At 29.5% G+C, this 12,909-nt stretch overlaps 1 protein-coding gene across 1 annotated transcript; it reads left to right on the top strand.

The window, feature by feature from the left end:
• Nucleotides 1–7,749: 7,749 nt before the first annotated feature.
• LOC133038744 (uncharacterized) lies at nucleotides 7,750–8,926 on the top strand. Its single transcript, XM_061116988.1, has 2 exons — nucleotides 7,750–8,523; nucleotides 8,826–8,926. The coding sequence occupies exons 1-2, from the start codon at nucleotides 7,818–7,820 to the stop codon at nucleotides 8,858–8,860; spliced, it is 741 nt and encodes a 246-aa protein (XP_060972971.1). The 5' UTR covers nucleotides 7,750–7,817; the 3' UTR covers nucleotides 8,861–8,926.
• Nucleotides 8,927–12,909: the final 3,983 nt, after the last annotated feature.

The raw sequence follows: 12,909 nt of genomic DNA, 5'->3' as shown, positions 1-12,909 counted from the left end.
ATGAGATTACTGTCTTCTCTTACAAATGTACATATTGACTTATCCGATTATGGGGTTGAGTTATTTTGGGTTGTACCTAATGTGTATTTTCAACTACTTGTGTATATAACCCTTTTTGTAAAATTTTTCTAATAGGAAATTCCCGAAATAAATTTTTAGCGATGTCATCATGTTCATTACTATGGTTTTATTTTAGTAAAATATATACTATTATCACGAATTTGATTAAATAGTTAATCTACTATTAGTAAATTATATTTCAAAAACAACACGTGATGTCTTTAGAGGTTAGGGCGTTACATTTATATAAATTCCTTTATTCAAATTAATACCCAAATTCATTAATTTTTTTATTGAAAAATATCTAAACTATCAACACCCGAGATTGGAGCTACAAAATTAATTTTCCTTTTTTTTTTATTCAAATTAGCTATTGATTTTTTGGCTCCTGAACTAGGAGGCTTCAACCGATCAATCACCGGAGTCGAAGTTTCTCACCTTGGCTTCCAGAACCACCAGGAAGAATTTCAAATCGAGACCACTTCACTTATGCCAAGTTTCGAAAAACAATGGTAGCTTTAATGAAATCTCCATACTTCCAACGATAACCACGAGCCACATTAGTAGGAAGAAGAGTACATTCATAAATAGGATGGCCTATAATGCCACAACAATAACAAAGCTCCGGAAGCCTTTCATATTTCAAAGGAATTTTTATTTTGGTTCAACCTTAATCAAACCAATTTGTCAACAGTTTCAGAAGAGGCTTGGTAATGTTTACGCCTATATGAACACAAATAAATTAACCCAAATAATTCCCCGATGAATTAGTATCAATCTCAATTAAGTTCTCTATCCATATTTTAAGTCATACAAGTAGGAATCATATGAAATTAAGCACAAAATTTAACTCAATCAAAATTGAGTTTAGTATAATTGGAACTTCTAAAGCCAATACCGGTTAGTACTTTTTAACAATTTCTACATAAATGTTAGATTTAATGAATTTATTATATTGGTTAACTAAACTTTAAGGTCAAGAATTAGATTGGCCACAAACTAATTATAAAGGCTATGTGTTAATTTATTTGGCTGACACTTTTTCAAGAAATGGTACTATTTATTAATAACCATTAGACATGGGCATGTGTGATGTCTAAGTTGGCTTAATTAATAGTTAGCATTATTTGTATCACATGAAACATTTAATGATGTAAGAGTATAATTAATGAAGTGATTAGCACATTTAGATATCCTCATAATAAGAATAGTGCTATATCCTCCAATGTACAATTATAAACAATTAGAGCATCAACTAATGGTAGTATTGATTTTAAAAATTTACACATAATTTAAAAGTATAATATTTTATTTTATTTTTCACATCATTTTTGTCACTCTTATTTCTAAAAACACTCCAATGTATAACACTCTTTAAAAATACTATAATTATGTTCTCACACATTATTATTTAATATATATCTTAATTTTCAACTATAATAACTTTTTAGTTTCAATTTTTATTAAAAAAAAATGAATAGCATTAATGCTACAATATAGCATCCATGTACATTTTCTAAAATGACATTATTTTCTCTCTAATGGTATAACATCTCATTATTTTACCACATAATATGTCTACCTCACTAAGCATTTTCTAAAATTTTACCATTGGAGATGCTATAAAGCTTAGATTTAAAATTTAATGTTTAATTAATATTTTATTAAAAATATAAAAACAATAACTCTATCATTAATTTTATTATATAAAATAATAAAATAAAAATATAAATTATCCATAATTTAATATACTTAAAAAGTCGTTGTTGATAATCGTTTTTCCCAACGAAGTATTCCCAACGACTTTTTACCAACGAAATGTCCTCATTGATGCGCAATACTGACGAAAACAAGGGTTTTTACCAACGAAATTTGTCCTCAGTAATGCTCATTTTTCTTGTAGTGACACCATTATAGTCCTTGTTTTTGCTAAGTGAACTATATTTTAATTTTGTATCTTTATTAGCTAGAGATGCTCTAATAAGACATGTGAGATCATCTTCAATTAATGGTGTAGATTTTGTGCTAAATTCGGCTTAAAAAATCAATCAATATTATATCTGACTCAAATTTTATAATTGTGCTCTAATACACTAAGTGTAATATAAACTTTATTTTGATAGAAATGTGTAAAAAAAATCAATAAAAATATTAATTTTTTTTATTGAAAGTATATAAAAACCATACTAAATATATAAATATATATATAAGTTATTAATTATATTAATGAGTGGTTAAAAAGTAAATAAAAAAGTAATATTTATTGTGATGTAAAATTTGGTAGAGAAAAATTTAGTCCATGCTATATTTTGTGTCAAATTTGACACAATTTTTAGCATGTGTCAAATTTAGACCACATTATACACTATTATTTGAGTTCAATTTTATGAATATAAACTAAAAAATACATATACACTACATTTATAGTACTCTATTGAAAATGCTCTGATGTAACAATTGAGAAAATACATTATTTTCTAATCAAATTACAAGGTATGCCCTACCTTTGCATTAATTATTTTCTTTTATTGAGTAGGAAACCTAGGATTCCACAAAAATTAAAAGAAATGCATTGAATCTTAGTGGTTCATTCAATAAAGGCTCTTCTACTACCTTACAAATAAATGATGAACCCAATAATAAGAGAACCATGAAGGTGATGATAATAATCTAAATTATGACATCTATTAGTTTACTTTTTGAAAAATCTAGAGCGTACACCCATATACACCCATATTGTTGGTGATCATTAATAATAATACAGTTATGGTCAACACAAAAATTTCAATACAACAATACTCCACAATAATATTTTATAATAATAATAATAAATAAATAAATAAATAAAGAGCCTAGTTCATTGGAAATAAATTATGCTACTATAACTTCATTATAAAAATGGAAAAGTGATGTGAAATCCCAAAAGTACAAATATTTTTTGTTGAGGAGTACTAAGCAAACTCTCTTTTGCACTCTCTTTTACACTTTCTTCCTAATTAAGTGACATGTGTAACAATCTAAATTATATTTAAAAATAGTTACAATTATGTCCTTATTTAATTTTTATTAATAATAATTAAAATGAGTCATCTCATTTATTTATTTTTTATTTTTTTAAAACTAATAATTAATCTATTTATTTTTACTGATAATTAAAATGTGTGATTCTATTTACTTATTTGTTTGTTTTTTAGACAATAAAAAAACTTAATTAAATTATATAATTTTTTTTAATTAAAATTTCATTTTTTTTAATAGATAATATGTACCACAATAAATTATTCTTTTAATTTCTTTTATAATAAATATTGGCTATTTACTTTATAAAAAATAAAAAAATATTTCTTTTCATAAATTTTGTATCAATTTTTTTATTATTTTTCATTCTTTTTTTTTTTTTTTGCTTCGTATCATTCTTTTTTTAAAAAAAAATCTTGTTTTTATTTTTTTACATTCCCTTAAATAGTTCTCAAATTTCTCTCTAATCAAATATATATATATATATATGTTAAATCAATTAGTTTTTTTTTTTTTTGCCTATTCATGAAAGAATTACTATTGACTAGGCATAATTATATTAGTTTATTTTTTTTCTTTTATTATTTTTTTTTTGAAATCTTTTCTTTTATTATTTCTTTATATATATGTAACAAATATGAAATAAAATAATTTAAAGAATGATACAATATGAAAAAAAAATGATGTAAAATTTGTTGAAAAAAAAAGAGTTAGTGTTTTTTATTTTTAATAACATAAAATATTACATATTTATTATAAAAAAAGATGCATAGTAGTATATATTATTTAGTAAAAAAAAAATGAGAAATTAATAAAATAGTACAAAAAAATAAACAAGTAAATGAGATAACACATTTTAATTATTAATGAAAGTAAAAAGGGTATAATTGTAACTATACTTAAATATATTTTAGAAAGTTACACATGTCACTCAATTAGGAAGAGAGTGTAAAAGAGAGTGCAAAAGTGAGTTTCCCTAGAACTCCTTTTTTTGTTATGACTTGAATATAATTTTTAGATGTGATTATTAGGGTTAGGTAAACTAGATTTGTGATGGGTTTAATTGGTAGCCAAGTTTGGACAACAACCTTATGAAATTAAGTTGGGTTTTTGAGACAAAATTTTCCAAGTGAAGTAATTAAGGATATATAAAATTGGTCATTAATTTTGCCCAATAATACAATACAAAAATACAAATGTGGTGAGGTTGTTGAACCTTTATTGTTTTAAACCGTATACGCAAGATTTTGTTTATCATTAAGGAAAGGGAATAATTTAGCCAAAAGTAATATATATATAAACTATATATGTTGCAGATTAATAGAATGTTAAGTTGATGAGTATATAACTTTGGAAGAAAGTAGGCACAAAAAAAGTTGTTATAAAAAATAGATGAGAAAGAAGCCAAGAATAGAATGATCACATGAAACTTTCATGAAAATCTTTTATAGATGTGGGAAGTATTTTCATGACTCATACTACGGCTTTTTTTTCAAAAGAAAAAAAAGAAATAAAGGAATAAAAATTGAGCAATTAATACACGAAAATCATGTTATGAGACACATCTATTTGAAAGATACCAAAAATAATTTTAGTGTGAGTATACATGTCAAATTAATGATACTAGGGAATATAACCGCGCAACGCGCGATCTCATAATAATAATAATTGAACTTATATATTAATTTATTTTATGAATATATATTTAATATTATTTATAATGTTAACTTCTAATTAATTAATATTATTATAGTAATTATCAAATAAAAAATAATAGCACAAAATCATATATTAATTGGATCACATCCAATATTTTTATGTCTACCCAGATCCGATCTAATCATATATTGGATGTTAGATTTTACTATCCGATCCGATCCAATTAATTTCGATCATCCAATAGATCCAACATTCATTGAATGTTGGATTGGATCGGTTCTATCCATTAGATGTATATCATATATATTTATTGGTTTAATTTGAGTTTATCCAATATTTTAGACTTAGTATTTTTTGGATTAGATCGGATCCATCCAATATTTTAGGTCCAGTATGTATTGGATTGGATTGGATTCATCCAATCCAAGAAAAAAAGAGTAAAATTTTAATGTTAATTTTCATATATACATATAGATTTTATTTCGATTGGATGTTGGATGTATTGGATTTTTAGAAACCTCACCATCTGATCCGATCAAATTGAATATTTAAAAGTAACATCTAATTCGATTCGATCACAATTGGATATCCAATGTTTGGTGGTCAATTGTAATTGGATCGGTCGATTCTCATAATATTGGATCCATTTATGCACACCTATAATATATAGAGATTTATAAGTGTATATTTAAACACACATTATGGTAAAATATATGGTTCCTTAATATTGCTCAAATAATGTCATTAAGGTAACTGAAATATTTATAGAGATAATAGTAAGATAATGCTATCATAATAATATATACGTTACTTATTTTATTTTTTAATTTTATTATAGTAAACATTAAATATGAAAATATTAAAAGAAATATTGAAATATATAATAAGAATGTACATATAATATTATATATAGATATTATTAATAAAAACAACATAATCATTTCATGGTTTATTTTTATTATATATAGATATTATATATAGATATATAATAAGAATGTAAATAACAATTCTATAATAATATTTTTATTCTAACTCTATCTTCATGGTTTATTATAGTTACTAATCATTTCAATATTATTTACAAAATTTACAATAGAAGTCTTCATTAAGTATAATCAAGGGCAATAAAATTATATTTTCTTTTGTAGGGTATCTTTTTATGTGCCTTATTAATTAAAGAACAAAATATTATATATTAAAATATAAAAGTAGTAAAAAAAAATCACTTATCTTCTAACTAATTCTCATATATCTCAAGTATATATATATAAATTAGTGCAAATAAAATAGGGCAAGATATTGCTACAGTCAAATCTATTATAGTATAGGTTATAATAATATAATTAATATACACTACACACATTTAAAGAAAATAACAATTGAGTTTTATATATCATAAATAAAAGAACCTATAATTACACATTTCATCAAAATTAAACTTACTATAATTTTAAATGCTAATATAATAATTAGAATGGGAGTTAAAGAACGAAAGGACACTTTTCATTTAAATAAAAATATTATTATTAACTCATGATAAATAATAAAAGATTATTAAATTATTAATAATAGATAATGAATAATGAATATATAAAAATTTGAATAATGTATGCATGTTTTTATTACAATTATTATTACTATTTTTGCTATTTTTATTTAATTAATGAGTATAAATTTGGTATTAGACTATTAGTTAGTATATAAAAATTCATCTAAAAATACTACAAAATAAAAAAAAAAAAACACACTTCTTTTATATAATGCATATATATAATATAATATTGTAATACTTAGAATTAGAAATGTATTTTTTAGGAAGAAATTTATACTAAAATTGCAATTTGAATCCAATAATACTCTTTTTTTTTTTTTCTATTTTTTGACAGTAGTTAAATATCAAATAATAGTAGGAACGGTTATCAGTACCAAAGAAAAAAAACATTTTATAGTTATTAATAAAGATTATCTCTTTCTTGATAAAAAAAAAAAAGTATGTTTTACAGGTTCTCTTAAAAAATATATATATTACAGATTCAATATTAATTAGGGAAGATGAAAAAAAGAAAAAAATAATTGAAAAATCTAAAATACATATAGAAAATAATAAAAAAAAAATATTGAAAAAAACTTTTTTTTCCTACCATGTTCTGCTTCGTCCCTCTACTGTCCCACTCCGAATGTAGCCTTCCATACTCCACCCTAACTCCGCACCAAGCTTTTTGAATTGGGGTTGGTGAGTCATCGACCCAAAAACTCTTCTTCTTCCTCTTCTTTCTTGCTTTTTGGTTTTGTTTTGTTACAAAAATGATCATTTATTTTTAGAACAAGTTGCATCAGTTAGTTAGGATATTTTTGGTTGTTAGAGTCTTGATTCAAGTAGCCAATTTCTGTTACAGTTGGTTAATTTCCCAACTGTTTTCTCCTTGTTGTAACCGAGCTATATAAAGCTCATTCCTTCTCTTTGTAACATTTAATCGAGCAATAATAAAAAGTTTTCTCTGCTTTTGCTCTGCTCCTTTCTTTCTCATATGGTATCAGAAGTAATTCCACCCACAGCTTCAATGGCGCGCCCTTCAACTCGATCGCAGAATGGTGATCCTCCATCATCGATCGACAATCCAGCTGCAGAGATCAATTCCGATCCCACTCCAGCTCCCAATCCTCCAGCGATTCCCTCCCGTAATCCACAAATTAGGGTTTCAACTCAGAACACAGATCCCCTTCCTCAAGATCCTTCCACCATTGTTGATGACAACTCGAACCAGGCACTCACATCTCGATCCGTGGCTGATGATCATTCCAGCCCCTTCTTCCTCAGCACCGGTGATCATCCCGGGCTTGTGCTTGTTTCCACCGTCCTCAACGGCACTAATTACCAGCCATGGAAGCGAGGCATCATCATGGCGCTCACTGCCAAGAACAAAATTGCATTCATCGATGGCTCCCTTCCTCGCCCGGAACCTGGTAACATCTATCTCAATTCTTGGTTAAGATGTAACAATATGGTCATGTCTTGGTTAGTTAATTATGTGTCTCCTGAGATTGCTCAAAGCATATTATACTTTGATTTGGCTACCGATATGTGGAACGACATCGCTGAACGCTTTAATGAAGGTAATGGTCCTCGGGTCTTCCAGTTACAGACTCAATTGACCCATCTTCAACAGGGTGATAACTCTGTTTCTTCCTACTTCACTAAATTGAAGTCTTTATGGGATGAATTAAAAGAATTCCAACCCATCACAAGCTGCACTTGTGGTGCAATGAAAATATTCTTGGATTACTATAACCAAAATCAAGTACTCCAATTCTTGACTGGTTTAAACGAATCCTACGCCTCGGTTCGAGCTCAAATCTTGCTCAATGAACCCATACCTAACCTGTCTCGGGTTTTCGCCATGATCGTTCAAGAAGAACGTCAAAGGACTCTTGGTTCTACTAGCTTGGTTCCCATAGCTGCTGCTGCCAGCTCTACTAATCCATCACGAGCCAAGAAACCAAGGCCTTCGTGTTCTAATTGTGGCAAACCAGGCCACTTAGTCGACAAGTGTTACTTCTTACACGGATTTCCTCCTGGTTATGGAGACAAAAAGAGACCCGAAAAAGGCAAAGCCAAGGCAAATCATGCCTCTTCCAGCAATGCCAAACAAGACTCGGATGGACTCACTGTCACGGCTGATCTTTCTAACCAATGCCAGCAATTAATCTCCCTCCTAAGTCAGCAACTCAGCCACAACAACCATCCTGAACCTACTCCTACACCTGCTGCTGCATCTAATCTTGCAGGTAATCGTTCTAAATCCAATACTATACCTTGGATAATTGATAGTGGTGCTACACACCACATGTGTTCTAATATAGCTTGTTTTTCCACATTTACACCTATTTCCTTTCCTAAATATGTCTCACTGCCCAATGGACAAACTGTTTCTGTTAAAAATATTGGAACAGTGCATATTAATTCTAAAATCATTCTCCATAAGGTGTTGTACATACCAAGTTTCCAACTGAATCTTTTTTCAGTTTCTGAATATATGGATTTCACACCTAATTCCATCTTATTTCATCATAATTCTTGTGTAATTCAGGATCCTACTCTGAATGTGGTGATTGGGACAGCTGAAAGATATGGCAAATTGTACTTGCTTCAACAAGACAATCTCCCCACTGCAGCAGCGACTGTTCCCCCTTTTGTTTTCAATAAAACTAGTGTAAACCAATGGCACAATCGCCTTGGACACCCCTCTATGTGTATTTCAAATTTCTTCAATAAAGAACATAAGATTTCACATAAAGATTCACATTTACATTGTCATATTTGCCATTTGGCTAAACAAAAGCGTTTACCATTCATATCCAACAACAATTTTTGCAAGAATATATTTGATTTAATTCACATGGATATTTGGGGTCCTTTCCATATAATTAGTGTGGAAGGTTACAAATATTTTCTTACTATCGTCGATGACAAATCTCGATTTACTTGGCTTTACTTGCTCAAGAATAAATCCGATGTTCAACATATCATTCCCACCTTCTTTCACATGGTTTGTACTCAATTTTCAACAAATATAAAGGCCATCCGATCGGATAATGCCAAGGAACTAAATTTACAATCTTTCTATGCCTCTAAAGGCATAATAAACTACCATTCGTGTGTGGAAAGACCACAACAAAATTCGGTTGTTGAAAGGAAGCACCAACATATATTAAATGTTGCTCGTGCCCTTGGTTTTCAATCTAATTTACCTCTCGTTTATTGGCCTTATCTTGTTCAAACAGCCACTTATCTCTTAAATAGAACTCCCTCAAAATTACTCAAAGGTATGACTTCATACCAAATGTTACATGGTACTTCCCCAAGTTATGACCACTTAAGAGTTTTCGGGTGTCTTGCCTATGGCTCTACCCTTACCTCTAAATGGCATAAATTTACACCAAGAAGTCGAGCTTCCGTGTTCATTGGATATCCCCAAGGCATGAAAGCATACATACTTCTTGACATTGAAACAAAACAAGTGTACATATCACGGGACGTTGTTTTCTATGAAACAATTTTCCCTCTTTCTTCTACAACCTCTTCTTGTGATATTGACACACTTTTTCCTGATGTTGTACTTCCTACAAACAAACCAGTACAACAAAATACTCACACCTCTCAGCTTCTGCACAAACCAGCACCATTTTTTGGTATCAATCAATCACCCAATGCACACAAACCAGCTGGTGCAAATCAGCACGCTGATGCAACCAAACAAACTAATACTGCTGCAAAAACTGGTGCACATAACCTCCACACATTGCAATCTATCCCAGCAGTCACACCCGCATCTCAAACTGGTGCCACCACACAATCTGATGCATATCCACGTACTGCACCAGCACCACAATCTGGTGCAAATCGTCATATTGCATCAACCAATCTCGAACCAAATGCACCACTTGCTGATCCAGACATCACGAGCTGCATACCAACTATATCATCTCAAAGCTCCCCGATTTCTGGTACTAAACACACCAAACAACCAGCAACTGTGTCACCAAAAATCTCTGAAAATGCATCTGGTTTTAATGCCCCTTTGCCGGTACAATTCTCACCAAAAAACTCAGTTCATCCCTCCATTACAAGAGTTGGCCGAACTGTCACAAAACCCAAAAAATTGACAGATTACATCTGTCATGTCTCTTCTACAGCTCATCCAATTGAGCCCTTTCTCTCATATATCAAATTACATCCCCAATTCAGAGCTGCCGTTCTAGCAGCCTACTCTGAAATTGAACCCCAAAATTATGCTGAAGCTTCTCAGTTCCGCCATTGGCTTCTAGCCATGGATAAAGAAACGGATGCTCTAGAAAAGAACAACACTTGGATCATCACCAAGTTACCACCTGGCCAAAAGGCCATTGGGTGCAAATGGCCTTGTTGTAACCGAGCTATATAAAGCTCATTCCTTCTCTTTGTAACATTTAATCGAGCAATAATAAAAAGTTTTCTCTGCTTTTGCTCTGCTCCTTTCTTTCTCATATTTATCTCATTAATGCATTACAAACTAATGTGTGAATCATTTCAAAAAAAAAAAAAAAAACTACATGTGAGAATATTATTGAACTTCTTCACGATGCTCAATGCCAACAATAACATGTACATATACACAAATTAAAATATTACTACACACTCCAACAAATACATGTACATATATATAGATGTATGAAAGTGGAGTGATAAGTAAAATATCATAGAAAAACCAAAAGTTGTAACCGATTTTTTATTGTATTAAATAAAAAAATATTGAAAAAAACTATTTTTTCCTACCATGTTCTGCTTCGTCCCTCTACTGTCCCACTCCGAATGTGGCCTTCCATACTCCACCCTAACTCCGCGCCAAGCTTTTTGAATTGGGGTTGGTGAGTCATCGACCCAAAAACTCTTCTTCTTCCTCTTCTTTCTTGCTTTTTGGTTTTGTTTTGTTACAAAAATGATCATTTATCTCATTAATGCATTACAAACTAATGTGTGAATCATTTTAAAAAAAAAAAAACTACATGTGAAAATATTATTGAACTTCTTCACGATGCTCAATGCCAACAATAACATGTACATATACACAAATTAAAATATTACTACACACTCCAACAAATACATGTACATATATATAGATGTATGAAAGTGGAGTGATAAGTAAAATATCATAGAAAAACCAAAAGTTGTAACCGATTTTTTATTGTATTAAATAAAACAATATGCACTCATTAGTTTTATAACTTAAAACTGAAAAATAATAATAAATTATAATTAATATACAACTTTTTTTTTTTGTTAGAAACTCTAAATAAATAAGAAAAATAGAGAAAATAGAAAAAATGAAACAAAACTCATAGAAGATGCCATGTCACATACCTTAACAACACAATTATATAAATACATAGATAGATAGATAGATTTATTTTTTTTGTGGTAATTGCTATTATTAAAGTTATACGATGATATATATGTTGGGTTTTATGCCCTAAATAAAACTCATTTCAATATAATCAGATTTACTTATTAATATAGATCAGAAATAACATTTAATGTTGCATGGTTCACATGATTTATTTCATGATTATATGTACATAATGTCTAAATTCATCTGAAACCCTTTTCACATACTTGATCCTGTTTATTGTGCCGTCAACTCATTGGAAAGTAAACATGACTATGTGAATAAAGTTTCCTAGATTTATCAGACACAGGGTTTTACTGATATGATAATCTACAACAAGAGTTTACTTGTATTTGGAGAAATACTATGTTCTTTCCAGAGCATTGGTTAAAGTAAAGCTCAGGTTGGATGCATGGAGTATGCATCGGAAGGGACCGATATTGAACTTTGACTTAGATTTATTAAACTTACCGTAATATCTATTCAAGTCAATATCGCCTAGTTGATCCTAGATCAAATGATCTTAATCCTGATATGATTAGGCTCAATCTTGAAAGGCTATTCGTGTTCTTTGATTTGTTAGTTAAGCCTACTTTTAGGTCAGGGTGATACGTACATTTTGGGAACACGGTAGTGCAATTGAGTGGGAGCGCTATCATAAACATGGAATCTATAGCTTCTATCTGGCGAATAGTAAGCAAAGGATGATCTCCTTCGAGCTTGACCAAACGAACATAAATGGTGGAGTACTTATTTCACATTAGCTGAAATATCATTTATACGGGGTCAAGTGTTTTAAGGAATAAATACATTGTAGGGTGTAACGGTAATTTAATCCCTTTACAGTGTAGATCATTCATATAGAGGATCATTGATCACATTAGGATTATAACAATGGATAACTAATGATGTGTCTATATGGTGGAACATATAGAGCATTCTATATAACTGAGAGTGCAATTCTAAGTTCTATGCGTGGATTCAACGAAGAATTAATAAGTTAGTGAATTTTAGTGCTAAATTCTTGATCTACTTATTGGAAGCTCGGTTATATAGACCCATGGTCCCCCCACTAGTTGAGATAATATTGCTTGTAAGACTCATGTAATTGGTTTTGATTAATCAATTATAATTCACAAGTTAGACTATGTCTATTTGTGAAATTTTCACTAAGTAAGGGCGAAATTGTAAAGAAAGAGTTTATAGGGGCATATTTGTTAATTATGATACTGTGTATGGTTCAATTAAT

This window comes from Cannabis sativa, chromosome 6 (assembly GCF_029168945.1).
Source record: "Cannabis sativa cultivar Pink pepper isolate KNU-18-1 chromosome 6, ASM2916894v1, whole genome shotgun sequence".
Classification (NCBI taxonomy): Eukaryota; Viridiplantae; Streptophyta; class Magnoliopsida; order Rosales; family Cannabaceae; genus Cannabis; species Cannabis sativa.
The sequence above is the reverse complement of the archived record's forward strand: the minus strand, read 5'-3'. Positions and strand labels throughout refer to the sequence as shown.

Bases quoted from the DNA above. Each gene is read 5' to 3' on its own strand.
- LOC133038744 (XM_061116988.1), top strand. From the start codon at position 7,818: ATGTGGAACGACATCGCTGAACGCTTTAATGAAGGTAATGGTCCTCGG. The intron at 8,524-8,825 runs GTAATCGTTCTA...TGTGTAATTCAG, and splicing joins TGCTGCATCTAATCTTGCAG to GATCCTACTCTGAATGTGGT.